Genomic DNA, 14822 nt, shown 5'->3' with positions numbered 1-14822 from the left:
AATCATACCAATTATGGAAATTATACAGTGGAAAATACCATCTCATCACTAAATCTCCCCCACATGCATCCTTCATTGGTGACCCGAAATTTCATCAATACACCAAGGGCTTGGGAGACTTTTCTTGGTGGATCAGTAATAATCAGACTTCCCTATTTAACTTTCTAGAAAACAATAACTTCATTCCCTTCTCCTCGTTGAAATCTAAATATCAAATTCCCAACACAGAATTTCACAACTTTCTACAGATTAGACACTTCTTTAACACATACTTTCAGACTACAGACACAAACCCACCTTCCTTTTTTGAAAAACTTTGTCTGAAATCCCCTAGAAAACGTGGCTTTATTTCTGAGGTGTACCCCAATCTCATTAATAACACAGATTCTCCAAAACTTTCTTACATGCAGAAATGGGAACAGGAGATATCCTTCTCTTATTCCCCAGATGACTGGGAAGAATCTATCAACAACCTTCACAAATGCACTAGATCAATTGCTATTAAGGAAACTGCACTAAAACTATTCACCAGATGGTACTATACCCCAGTTAAACTACATGTAATATTTCCGACCGTTTCACAACTATGCTTCAGAAACTGCAACTCCATTGGTTCATTCTCACACACTTTCTGGGACTGTGATAGAATCACATATATATGGAAACAACTTGAGAAATTTGCCTCTAAGATTTCAAACTACAATGTCAAACTGACAGTTCAGAACTGTCTTCTGTTCTCCCCTATTATAGGCCTCCCCATACAGCACATGAGACTAATCCACACAATCTGTGTTGCGATCCACTGGCTGTTTGCTTTTCACTGGAAATCCCCCACAGTTCCATTAGATCAATTGAAAACGAGAATTAACAATATAAACCTTATGGAAAAAATCTATCACATTGTTCAAAATTCGATCCATATATATAATAAAAAATGGGACCCATGGTTTGAACATTCTGCTACTTTCTTTAATCCCATCTAAATTGCATAATTCCTTTTGCTGATCTGTTTATCCTAATAACACTTATGGTTTTATATCTACTTTTTGACCCTCATCTTAATTCTCTACTCTTTAGAACTATGTTTTATTAATGTTACATAAGATTTGTATAGTTTACTATTGTCTATTTTTTGACTCCTGGACATTTTCTTATGTGTACTCTTTTTTTTGTATGCCATTTTGCTTTTTGTACCACCATTTTGTACCAAATAAAAAAGTTTGTAAACAACAAAAATAAAATAAAAGTAAAGATCTTGTGCAGCTCCCACCTACCCCACCAGAAAAACAAAAATCACAATGTAGTAGATTTAAATGGAAAACATAACAAACATTTTGGTAGAAAAATGCTGCATTAGGTCAAGTCATGGAAAACACATGTTGGACTTTCCTTTTTTTATTTTCAAATGTTGTTTAGGTGCATTCACGGACAACTGTACAGTCCTTAGGCTCTGTAATGTTCCTTATAAACCTTCTTCTTTAGGCGTTATGGGGCAGACGGACTCGTCAGTCTCATCTGAATGTTTCATCTGATCTATTATTGATGCAACCCTTGACTCTGATGATCTTTGTGATGCAGAAGATGGCTGATTTGATACCTGCAAACGAGAAAACAAATTCAAGAATTTTATTTTTTATTTTTTTTTAAAGTGAAACTTTAAATGTTTTTTTCAAGTTATCATTTATTATATAAAAAGGATTTGGGGTAATTTGATTAAGAATAGGTATTTTGGAGTTTCCATTGTTTAAAAATAAAATAAAAATTCAATTTGGATCATAGCTTTGTTAGGCTCTCAGCTATTAAGTTTAGTAAGCACCAAAATGTTGGTGGTTAAAGTGATACTAAAAGGCTGTTTCTCCCCCCCCCCCCCATAAAATAAAAATAGATGTTATACTTACCCGATCTGTGCAAGCCTGTTGCACAGAACGGTCTCTTACCTCCTCTTCTGGGATCCCCCATGGGTGCCCTCTGCTCCTCCTCCGAGTGTGCCCCCATAGCAAGCTGTGTGCTATTATGCGTTATTGGGGCACATGTGTGGACTGACACCATAGGCACACATAGTGCAGCTCAGCTTCTTCCCTTGTTCTCGCCTCACTGGATTTGACTGGCAGCAGAAGAAGCCAATGGCTCCCGTTATTGTAAGAGCCCCCAGCAAATACAGGAAGAGGAGAGAAGAGCTACAGCAGATGGACACAGCGCTTGATTGAAAATAGACTCTGGTATAGGTGTTTAACCACCTCGATACTGCCATATGTGTACTTAATTTTATTATACACGATTTATATAGCGCCAACAGTTTGCGCAGTGCTTATATACAGCCTTGTGTTGAGTTTTACCACAATCATGGTTGCACCTACAACCATAATCCTCGTAAAAGTTATCCAACAGCTATATACAGCTGCTCAATCAAGCTTAGGCAGAAGTGAGAAACTCCCAGGCCATAGCTGTTGAGTCAGCTGTCTGTCCCCTCCCCCATGCTCCTCTGTCGTCCCCCCTGCTCCTCCCCCTGCTTCTCTGTTCCCCCCAGGTGAGTGCTGCGGGGAGGGAGAGGAGGTGAGCGCTGCGGGAAGGGAGAGACAAAGGAGCGGAGGGGCTGGCGGTTCGCTGTCACTGAAGCCGGCCCACTGAGCCATCGGCCCACCGGGAAACTTCCCGTAGTCCCATGGCCGACCTGCAGTGTTTGTGTCCTTGCACAGAGCAGGTAGGTAAAAAAGCTGGTAAATTATTTGAATTAAAAAAAATGCCTTTAGAGCCATATTAACCACTTGATCACTGGGCACGTAAACCCCCTTAATAACCAGACCAATTTTCAGCTTTCGGTGCTCTCACAATTTGAATGACAACTACTCAGTCATACAACATTGTACCCAAATGAAATTTCCGTCCTTTTTTTCACACAAATAGAGCTTTCTTTGAGAAAAAAGACTGAAAAAGCTGTAAAAAAAAAAAGAATTTTTCTTTGTTTCTGTTATAAAATGTTGCAAATGTAGTATTTTTGCATAAATGTGAAAGATGAAGTTACACCGAGTAAATAGATCCCAAACATTAAAAATTGCACACGCTCGTGGAATGGCACCAAACTTCGCTACTTAAAAATCCCCATAGGCGATGTTGCAGGGTATTGTGTGGTATTGCAGAGTATTGTGGGGTGTTGCAGAGTAGTGTGGGGTATAGGTGTGTAGTATTGCACAGTATGGGGCAGGGATGGCTGAGCAGGGATGGATGGATGGCTGGCTGGATCTGTGACTGCATGTGTCACAGATCCAGCCCACAGCACTCGTGCTGCATCTGCTCTCTCCCCCCCCTCTCCTCTCACACTGTACCGTTCGGTACAGAGAGGGGAGGGAGGAACCAGCGTCATCACATGACGCTGGTTTGTTTACAAGTGATCGCTCCGTCATTGGACGGAGCGATCACGTGGTAAACCGCCGATATCAGCGGCGATTTATCGTGATGCGCCAGGTCCTCCGGACCCGGCGGTCACGGACATTCCCGTGTGCGCGCCCCAGAGGGTCCATGGACATCCTCTCAGAGTTAAGCAACCGCTTTGCAGCCGTATTTCGACTTTAGGCGGTGATCAAGTGGTTAAATCTTTCATTTGTGGGCTTTTGCTCTTATATCCTGCTGTAGATTTAGGACCTATTCACATTCCTCTATTCTTGTGCCATGCATTAAACGGACATTGGGGTTGATGTACTAAGACTAGAGCATGCAAAATCTGGTGCAGCTCTGCATAGTGGCCAATCAGCTTCCTATTACAGCTTGTTAATTAAGCCTTGACAAAAAAACCTGGAAGCCGATTGGCTCCTGCACAGAGCTGCACCAGATTTTGCACGCTTCAGTTTTAGTAAATTAACCCCATTGTGTCATGTGTTAATTTGCATTATATCAAGGCAGCCCATTCATTTTGAAAGCAGTGCACCCAAACATTAGCATTCATTGAGGGTTATTTACTAAAAGGCAAATCCACTTTGCACTACAAGTGCCCTTGGAAGAGCACTGCAATTCCCCTTTGAAGTGCAGCCGCTGTAGATCTGAGGGGGACATGCAAGGAAAAAAAAAAACAGCATTTTTGCTTGCACATCATTGGATGATAAAATCAGCAGAGTTTCCCCTCATTTCAGATCTACAGCGATGTACATCGACTGAACTTCCAAGTGCACTTGTAGTGCAGAGTGTATTTGCCTTTAGTAAATCAACCCCATTGTGTTGCGTGTCAAAGTCGCATTGCCTTACTGCATTGGTGTGCTGATAAAGGAGAAGTGTGGGAATCAAAAAATAAACATATATACTCACCTCTATGGCTGCAGCATTACCATGCTACTGCAAGTGTCCCCCGCCACCTCCAAGCTCTAGAACTGAGCCATCATATGATCACTTAGTTTTCAATTCGCTCTGAGCAGAGTAACATCCACTAAACAGTGACATTTAGCAGACATCCTATCTATGCTATTGCTCAGCTTTACTCAGCAGATGACAGTATGCTGTGTGTTTTGTGCAGTGTGATCTGCACTGCAAACACATAACACACACCTCACCCCTCCTGTATACGTATCCAAGTCAAGGTGGAGGGTGGGTAGGCCCCTGGGCTTCAGAAGGTGTCAATCACAGGTGTTGCCGCCTTTGTGATGCACACTTTCTAACTCTAATGCCCCGTACACACGATCATTTTTAGCATGAAAAAAAACATTGTTTTTCAGCAGGTCTAAAAAAAACGAAGTTTTCCCAACTTCATCATTAAAACGATGTTGCCTACACACCATCGTTTTTAAAAAATGATCTAGGAAAGCGCGGTGACGTACAACACGTACAACGGCACTTTAAAGGGGAAATTTTATTTGCCTTGGGGCTGCTTTAGCTGATTCCGTGTTAGTAAAAGACGATTTGTGCTTTATTGTCTGTTACAGCGTGATGAATGTGCTTACTCCATTATGAGCGGTAGTTTTATCAGAATGAGCTCTCCCGTCTCATAACTTGCTTCTGAGCATGCACAGGTTTTTTTTGTCGTTTTAGCCCACACACGATCATTTTTAACAACCCGAAAAACAACATTGTTTAACCACTTAAGGCCCGGACCTTTAGGCAGCTAAAGGACCCGGCCAGGTTTTGCGATTCGGCACTGCGTTGCTTTAACAGACAATTGCGCAGTCGTGCGATGTGGCTCCCAAACAAAATTGGCATCTTTTTTTCCCCACAAATAGAGCTTTCTTTTGGTGGTATTTGATCACCTCTGCGGTTTTTATTTTTTGCGCTATAAACAAAAATAGAGCGACAATTTTGAAAAAAATGCAATATTTTTTACTTTTTGCTATAATAAATATCCCCCAAAAATATATAAAAAAAACGTTTTTTTTTCCCTCAGTTTAGGCCGATACGTATTCTTCTACCTATTTTTGGTAAAAAAAAAAAAAAAATAGCAATAAGCGTTTATCGGTTGGTTTGCGCTAAATTTATAGCATTTACAAAGTAGGGTATAGTTTTATTGCATTTTTCTTAATTATAATTTTTTTACTACTAATGGCGGTGATCAGCGATTTTTTCCGTGACTGCAACATTATGGCGGACACTTCGGACAATTTTGACACATTTTTGGGACCATTGTCATTTTCACAGCAAAAAATGCATTTAAATTGCATTGTTTACTGTGAAAATTACAATTGCAGTTTGGGAGTTAAACACAAGGGGGCGCTGATGGGGTTATGTGTGACCTCATGTGTGTTTACAACTGTAGGGGGGTGTGGCTGTAGGTGTGACGTCATTGATTGTGTATCCCTATAAAAAGGGATCACATGATCGATGACGCCGCCACAGTGAAGAACGGGGAAGCTGTGTTTACACACAGCTCTCCCCGTTCTTCAGCTCCGGGGACCGATCGTGGGACTCCAGCGGCGATCGGGTCTGCGGGTCCCGCAGCTTCGGACCGAGTCGCGGACCCACGGCTGGGTACTGGCACAGGACGTACCTGTACGTGCATGTGCTCAGCCATGCCATTCTGTCGACGTAAATGTGCAGGAGGCGGTCCTTAAGTGGTTAAAACGATGTTAAAAAATGCAGCATGTTCGAATTTTTTTTTTGTCGTTTTTCAGAACCTGAAAAATGATGTGAAGCCCACACACACGATCATTTTAAATGACGTTTTTGAAAAACAACGTTTTTTTCATGCTGAAAAAATGATCGTGTGTACGCAGCATAAGGCTGGGTTCACTCCATCACATCCTCTGGCTCACAGCAGGGGTCTGGTGCATCCTGGTTCACCGATTCAGGTCCAATATCAGCCTGAATTTTGGGCTGAATTCGGGGCCGAAATGGACCTGCTGCGGAGATATGTGAACTGTCTCCATAGAGAGCCAGTCAAAAAAAAAAAGGAAAAAGTGAGGCTGGAGTTCTACAGGGATTATTTCTACATGAATTTCATGTTCCTCTTTTGCTGAAATTATTAATTAAGCTTTAGCAAGTAGCTGAAAAAGCAGCAATGCTCAGGGTACCTGGTCAGAGGTATCTAGTCCAGTCCTAATGTTTGTTTTCAAAATCAAGACAAGCAACGCACTTACCGTTGTTACTCCCGACCTTCTTAAAATGACACCTTGCGAGAGCAGAGCTTTTCCGGTCTCTTCAAACAAATTTTCTTCACTTACTACTCCAGATTTTTGAAGTTCTAAATATTCCTCCACAAACCTGAAACAGACAGGAGATAGAATGTAAAACAATAGCTAAAGACAGCGGTATCAGCATTCCAATAAAACTTGCGCATCTATCTTAAAGCAGACCTTCAGTCATTTTTTCAACTTTCCATCTATTAAATCTTCTGCCCATGTCGTTTTAACTTTGGATAGTAAAACATGTTTTTTCTGCCAGTAAATACCTTATACAGCGCACTTCATGTTTCTTGTCTGGTAAAAAGCCTAGACTTATGACATCATAAACGGCTCTCTCTCTCTCTCACTCTTGTGAGAGTTTGCCAGGAAGGGATGAGTCATAAGAGGGCCAATGAGAGCTGCAGAGCTGGAGGTGTGCGTCTGTGTAAATCCAGGAAGTGAACAGGCAGCAGCTTTAGCTGAATACAGTTAAAATGGATACAGCCAGACTCAGTGGAGGGAGATTTCTGCCGCATATTTGGCAAGTAGAGAATCTCATTATATATAAAATAATATGCAAAGTAGTTGGAGGGAAGCTTCAGAATGGCAAAGATGTTTTTATTACAAAATTATGTAAACAGACTACAGTTCCTCTTTAAGGATAGTTTAAGGAGTTTAATCTAGACCTAAGCTTTCCTATCAGCTTTCCTTACCTTTTTTTATTCTTATTTTTTTCTCATGCAGGCAATCTACTCATGCCAATCGTTATTCATCACCATTTTCATGTATAAACAATAAAGTGATAAGTCCTGATATTAACCCCAAAACCAAACGCTCTCCATTTCTGCATGTGCCAGTGAGCTGGGTGCTATGGGGGCACCTATGCTGGGCATGCTCGCAAACCAGGCTGTGTGCATCCATGGGTCACACTCCCACTCTCTCCTCACAGGATTTGGCTGACAGCAACAGGAGCCTACAGTTCTCACTGCTGCCCGAGTCTCCTGTAAAAAAAGGAAGTGAAGGGAGGATGCTGTAACTAGGACAGTGCTGGATCGCCAACAGCCTCGGGCAAGTCTTTGGGTGGGTGGTACATAAACCTCTCATCCCATTCCTGGAACAAAATTTGAGAGGGGCTGGGCCCTCATTCATAAAATTACAAGGCTTCCTGAGTGGCTGAGCAGCACTCAACCTGACTTGATTCAAGGTATCCAGCCTTTAAGGCACCAGCAATTGGTAGGACAGAGGGGATTCCTACCGAAAGGAGAAGAAATAACACAAGAGACACATAATACTAACTATAAGTTATGTCCCTTGAGCTGATTTTTCGGTTTTTATTTTTAGCTAAACTTAGGTTTAAAGATCTTTGATTAATTTCAGAATCTGTCAGGAGTACGGGTATGTTAAATCTGGCCATATATGGATCGAAATTCGACTGGTTCAGCGGGGACCTAGCGAGATTAGATTGATGTATAGGCAGACAGGCTGATTGGATCGACTTAGGTACAGCCATCCTGTTGGATTTTTCTACATGTGATTAATGCCGGCAGTTATAGCAGCTAGCAGTAATCTTCGTGTTCTGCCAGCCGGGAAGGCTCCCCACACCCCCAAGCCCTGGCAATACAAGAGAGCTGCGATAGGCAGTCTACCAACACTGACTGTATTGATGGGGAAATCAAACCATTTTTTTTCTTTCCACCTACGATGGAATAGTAATCTATAGGCTGCTTTAGTGAGTGTCCAAGACAAAGAAGCAGTTGAGTACTTGGTGCCTCAAAGGCTGGACACCAAAATGTTATAATGAGTACAGAAGGATAATTTAATTATGCTGAGCACATTGTTCCTGTGCTTGACTTGCACTGGCCTAAACTTCCAAACTACAATATTAGTACTTCTTAAAGCAATGTTATTGAGATTTCTTATCGAGAGCCCTTATGCTCCCCTAAATATGCAACACGCTTTATTCAGATGCTGAGGAGTTGAAGCCTCGTCCTTCCTGCAGCCTTACGTGGTTCCTAGCTCCCGCTTTCCTTTTTTATCCCACCACCTTGGACCCCCTTCCTTCTCCATCTCCTTGCCCCAGCTCTTCTTTCCTCTACTTTGCTCTCATTTTCAAACTATTCTAATCCCCCCCCGCCCCATGACCCTTCCCACACTTAGTGTCAGAAGTACAGATGATATGTAGCATACCTAACATCCACACTAGCCAGGTTCACCAATTTGTTACATGTATACTGGTTTCTTGTAGTTCATTCAAAACCCAAGTAACATTATCCTTTCCATCTATACATGCCTTGCACCCGAGAACTACGTCTTACAAAACAGAATTTCATTGTACCTTGATGGCGATCGTACTTTACTGAAGAATGTTGTATTGTGACATACTGTACATCATTTTGTTCCTCTCTTTTGTCCCAATAAACAAATTGAACAAGGAATGTTATTGAATTGTAATGATTTATTGTGCAATTATTGTTTTGAACATTAAGTATACAGTCAGGTCCATAAATATTGGGACATCGACACAATTCTAATATTTTTGGATCTATACACCACCATTTGAAATGAATCAAACAAGATGTGCTTTAACTGCAGATATTCAGCTTTAATTTGGGGGTATTTACATCCAGATCAGGTGAACGATGTAGGAATTATAACAGTTTGTATATGTGCCTCCAACTTTTTAGGGACCAAAAGTAATGGGTCAGATTAACAATCATAAATCAAACTTTCACTTTTTAATACATGGTTGCAAATCCTTTGCAGTGAATTACAGCCTGAAGTCTGGAACGCATAGACATCACCCAGACTCAGAAGCTGGGTTTCATCCCTGGAGATGCTCTGCCAGGCCTCTACTGCAACTGTCTTCAGTTCCTGCTTGTTCTTGGGGAATTTTCCCTTCAGTTTTGTCTTCAGTAAGTGAAATGCATGCTCAATCGGATTCAGGTCAGGCGATTGACTTGGCCATTGCATAAAATGACACTTCTTTCCCGTAAACTCTTTGGTTGCTTTCGCAGAATGCTTCGGGTCATTGTCCATCTGCACTGTAAAGCGCCGTCCAATGAGTTCTGAAGCATTTGGCTGAATATGAGCAGATAATATTGCCCGAAACACTTCAGAATTCACCCTGCTACTTTTGTCAGCAGTCACATCATCAATAAATACAAGAGAAGCAGTTCCTTTGGCAGCCATACATGCCCACGCCATGACACTTCCACCACCATGCTTCACTGATAAGGTGGTATGCTTTGGATCATGAGCAGTTCCTTCTCCATACTCTTCTCTTCCCATCACTCTGGTACAAGTTGATCTTGGTCTCATCTGTCCATAGGATGTTGTTCCAGAACTCTGAAGGCTTTTTTAGATGTTGTTAAGCAAACTCTAATCTGACCTTTCTGTTTTTGAGGCTCATTAATGGTTTACATCTTGTGGCGAACCCTCTGTATTCACCCTGGTGAAGTCTTCTCTTGATTGTTGACTTAGAAAAGTGGGAGGCACATATACAAACTGTTGTAATTCCTACACTGTTCACCTGATTTGGATGTAAATACCCTCAAATTAAAGCTGAAAGTCTGCAGTTAAAGCACATATTGTTACTTTAATTTCAAATCCACTGTGGTGGTGTATAGAGCCAAAAAGATTAGAATTGTGTCGATGTCCCAATATTTATGGACCTGACTGTATGTAGAATTACTAGTAGTGCTGCTGCATACATAAGAAAATTTGATCTTACTTTTGGCATGTGGATTTGTAATCCGATCTGCTCAAATTAAGCATTCCAGGGCTACCATAGGTGTCATAAAATTTTCTAAGGAGAGAAAATAGAGAATTTGTTAAAAATAAGTGATTATAGCTGTATTAGTATACATGTTACAAAAACAATTGATTACTGTCCATACTTTATTTGCATTAACATCCAAATTTTCAGGACAAGCTTTCAGGAAATACCCTCTTCAAGGTCCAAGCAGTACCTTTGAAGCCCAACTGCAGCATCATTGTCATAGGATCAATTGCCAAGTTGATCTGTTACCTTGTAGCCCTAAAGAAATCACCTGTGCTACCATTACCCAATGGTCTGTTCTCACCCGACTCTTGCACTGGTCTGGCATTTCCCCAAAACTTGTATTTGAAAAACCAATGCGCAAATATAGTGCAACATAAAATTTTGCAACAATCGCTATTTTATCCTCTAGGGTCTCTGCTAAAAATGTTTGGAGTTTCCAAGTAATCCTCCAGCTTGTAAGCAACAAGTGTCAGAAAAGGGCTTAGGCCCGGATTCACATACATCGGCGCATATTTATGCCGGCGTAGCGTATCTAATATACGCTACGCCGATGTGCAGCAGAGAGGCAAACACCGAATTCACAAAGCACTTGCCTCCCAAACTGCGCTGGGTTCGCTTCGGCGTAAGCCGTCGTACGTGGAAGTGGGCGTGAGCCATGCTAATGAGGCGTGACCCCATGCAAATGATGGTCTGAGTGCCATAGAAGTACTTAAAACGAACGGCGCATGCGCCATCCCGTGGACGTATCCCAGTGCGCATGCTCAGAATCACGTCGGAACAACTGCCTAAGATACGTCGAATCACTGCCTACGACGTGAACATAACCTACGCCTAGCCATATTCACGTACAACGTAAACGACGTAACATACGACGGCTTGAGTTCCCAGGTCCATACCTTTGCATGAGTTGCGCCTCATATATGGGGAATAACTTTACGCCGGACGTACGACTTGCACAAACCGAGTATATTATGCGCCGGGCACAATTATGTTCGTGAATCGACATATCTCCCTCATTTCCATATTTGAATAGGAAATCAATGGGAGCGCCAGATGCGTCCAGCGTAACTATGCGCCGACGATACGCCGACAAAGGCAAGTTACGTCGGTGGACTGAAGCCTGTTTTTTAGGCGTATCCTGGTTCTGTGGGCACGGCGCACAGATACGACGGCGCATTTTTACACTTACGCGGCGTATCTCGAGATACGTTGGCGTAAGTGCTTTGTGAATCCGGGCCTTAGTCTTTAAGTAGTTAAACTGACCTCATTTACAGACTGAAGTTCATTCTTTTGATCTAAAAGAACTGAAATGATACAATCTTTATAGTTATCTCTCAGCACTGAGCAATGTTGATAAACATTTGCCGGCCTTTATTTTTTTTTGACAGCTCTGAGCACAGAATGGCTGGGCACTTGTTAGATAGAATCGTGGAAATGCCCCGGATTAAGATCGTGAGGGGGGTTGAATCGCGATTTTTTTAACGATTAATCGAGCAGCTCTAGTTTATCCACACAAGTAGCACTGAAACCATAAAGAGGAGGTCCACTAGCCCCTTTAAAAATTAAAAGTCAGCAGCAACACATTCTGCTTTAAAGTGATTGTAAAGTCTTGTTTTTTTTTCCCCCAATAAAAATAATAAACATGTTATACTTGCCTGCTTTGTTGTAGTGGATTTGCACAGAGCAGCCCAGATCCTCCTCTTCTCGGATCCTTCTTCTGTGCTCTAGCCTGCCCCTCCCTCTCAAAGGGCGGTAAACATCATGTACGGTAATTTACTCCCACTTCAACAGTTTAAAAAAAAAAAGTTACATTTTCAGTACATGCTGAGAATGTAATGGTCATATTGGTTGTGATCTTAAAGTGGGGGTTCTCCCTAAAATATATTTTTTTTTTCTAGCATGTCATTCAGCATAGTAGCGTGAGCTACAGTATGCCTTTATATATTTTTTTGGCGCCGTACTCACCGTTTAATCGCGTAGTAAAGTTTCAGGGGAATGGGCGTTCCTATGCAGAGGGCTCGTGATTGCCGGCCGGCTATGGCGCGTCACGCTTCACGGAAATAGCCGAAATAGGTGTTTGCTCTTCACGGCGCCTGTGCAGTCAGCTCCGATGTCTGTGGGCAGGCGCCGTATAGCGCCGTGAAGAGCCAAGACCTACTCCGGCTATTTTCGTGAAGCGTGACGCGCCATAGCTGGCCGTCAATCATGAGCCCTCTGCATAGGAACGCCCATTCCCCGCGGGGAGTCTGAAACTTTACTACGCGATTAAACAGTGAGTACGGCGCCAAAAAAATATATAAAGGCATACTGTAGCTCGCGCTACTATGCTGAATGACATGCTAGAAAGTTGTTTTTTAGGGTGAAACACCGCTTTAACCAAACTGTCAAACCATCCAATGGCTGGTGTAATAGCTAATCACATGTGCAGCACCATGGCAGTTGAAGATTAAACAGAGGCAGCTTCCTTGGCTGAAAATTATAGGAGAGTTTATTTCCACGGAAAAGGGACATTCTTTTGAGAACAGTGCATGTACATTTTGGACAGAGCAGACAACTGATTTACAAGAAGCGTGAAAGAGGTAAATCTAACTAGAACAACCATCGCTGAACAGGGGTCTGTATGTATTCCACATATAGTGCTGGTTTACCATCTCTACCCTGGCATTTGACAAGTTACACCTTCAGTCAAGTAAATCAAAAAGACAACTATGAAGCCTTCCTGATACCAAGGATGGGAAAATGTAACCAGAACAGGGGGGGGGGGGGGGGGGGGGGGGGATTCCCTTTAGACTCCCCAACCTGTTCTTGGACAATAACATTTGCCTTTCATTGCGATTGGATTGAGGAGTCGATGCTACCTGTGTGGAAGTACTGTAAATGCTGGGGTATTTTACAGACACTAGAACTGAAGAAGTGGCTGGATCAGCTATAAAACATGTTCAACTTTACAGAACAAGCCCATATGAATGTAACCAACCTACTATTTTATATACCATGACCTGGATAAATGAGAACCAACACAAGCACCATAGACAACGGACTTCAATTAGTAACAAACAACAAAACCACATGTGTAAAAGAATGCAGCTTAAAGACTCACGCTCTTATGATATCTTCTTTGTAAAAAATTGCAGGCACATTATCAACAGGTTTCGGGCGACGTTTTGGGGGACTCACGTAGGAGGGTTCTCTTTTAGGTGGAAAGGCAGCATATACATCATACCAGATTGGCTTCTCATTTTGCTTTATCACTCCTGCACGGATCAAATCTCGTGTTCTAAAGAATGGAAAAAGATGGAAAGTTTAGCCAGTGCAGAAAGCATAAGACCATGTGATATATATTAACATACTGTATTTATTGGCGTATACCACTCACTTTTTTACCCCGAAAATAGCGGGTAAACTGTGCCTGCGTGTTATACTATATTAGTATACTATATCCTGTCCCCACAGTGTTTAGCAATATGACATGGGGAAAGGGAAGGAGGGCAGTGTCATTTAGCACTGTGTATATACCCGAACAGCAGATGGGGGATCGTCTCACAATTGTGAGACAAAACGTCACAATTTAAAAACAGTATGGCCGTGCGAGGCTCCGCCCATACACCAGCATCATTCACAGTTTCCTGTGAAAAAATAGACTACAAGCCCTGTCAGCCATTTGTAGTTGTCAATGAACTGTGAGGGTGCTGTTGTGCGCTCTCGTAGTTTATTTATCTTACTGCCATCCAGTAACTGTCTGCCGGTATGGGCAAACAGTGTACTAAGAGTCTGCAACATTCTGGCATTGCACCCGCGATCTGCAGATGCAATGCAGGATGCCAATGTAAAATGCACATTTTTTTACCTGCAAAAAGATGTGCATTTTATTATTAACTGCTAGTCAGGTGCTCTGGGCTTCAGCAAAATGTCTGCCTCCAGCAAGAAAAAACAGGAACGATGCTGGAGGAAATTTACAGCACACACTAATTTTGGCAGCAAAATTATTAATTAAGAATGTATGTTCCTTGCTAAAAAAAAAGTTCTGCTTTAAAAAACAAAACAAAAAAAAATGTAGTTAATAACCCCCCTCCCCCATTTGCAGAGGAAGTCTATACAGTTCTGCACAATGTCATTGATTTACAACACTCGTCCTCTGATTAGATGTCCCTGTTCTTAGCTGTTTAATAATTGCAAAACAGCATGTTTAAACAAAGAAGAAAGCCACGAGTGTCTATTTTCTATGAGAAATACCTGGTAAACACTGTCCCGAGTTTCTCCAGCCGGCTTCCTGCCATGCTACGACCATGAACCCTTCTGATCTCTGTCGGGCTATCAGTCTGTGCAGCAATTACAGGATACACCGGCGGACATCTTTACTCCTGGAAAGAACGAACTGCTATAGCTATAGATCCATTTTACAGCGCTACAAACATAACACAGTCAATCTGAAAACCATTAAAAAAACTCAAATTTTAAAGATAATG

At 42.0% G+C, this 14822-nt stretch overlaps 1 protein-coding gene across 1 annotated transcript; it reads right to left on the bottom strand.

Moving 5' to 3' along the window:
* Positions 1-1379: 1379 nt before the first annotated feature.
* On the bottom strand, positions 1380-14697 carry MRPS23 (mitochondrial ribosomal protein S23). The gene is made up of 5 exons (XM_040336652.1): positions 14590-14697; positions 13457-13633; positions 10306-10380; positions 6552-6675; positions 1380-1597 (listed from the first exon to the last, which is right to left on the bottom strand). The coding sequence occupies exons 1-5, from the start codon at positions 14631-14633 to the stop codon at positions 1463-1465; spliced, it is 555 nt and encodes a 184-aa protein (XP_040192586.1). The 5' UTR covers positions 14634-14697; the 3' UTR covers positions 1380-1462.
* Positions 14698-14822: the final 125 nt, after the last annotated feature.

The sequence above is a fragment of the Rana temporaria genome, chromosome 2 (assembly GCF_905171775.1).
Source record: "Rana temporaria chromosome 2, aRanTem1.1, whole genome shotgun sequence".
In the NCBI taxonomy this organism is placed as follows: domain Eukaryota; kingdom Metazoa; phylum Chordata; class Amphibia; order Anura; family Ranidae; genus Rana; species Rana temporaria.
Note: the sequence above shows the minus strand (reverse complement) of the source record. Positions and strands in the feature narration are given on the sequence as shown.

Coding starts and splice junctions, on each gene's coding strand:
- MRPS23 (XM_040336652.1), bottom strand. CDS start 14,633: ATGGCAGGAAGCCGGCTGGAGAAACTCGGGACAGTGTTTACCAG. Junction 10,381..13,456: donor AAAGAAGATATCATAAGAGC/GTGAGTCTTTAA, acceptor TTCTCTCCTTAG/AAAATTTTATGACACCTATG. Junction 6,676..10,305: donor TACAAATCCACATGCCAAAA/GTAAGATCAAAT, acceptor TGTCTGTTTCAG/GTTTGTGGAGGAATATTTAG.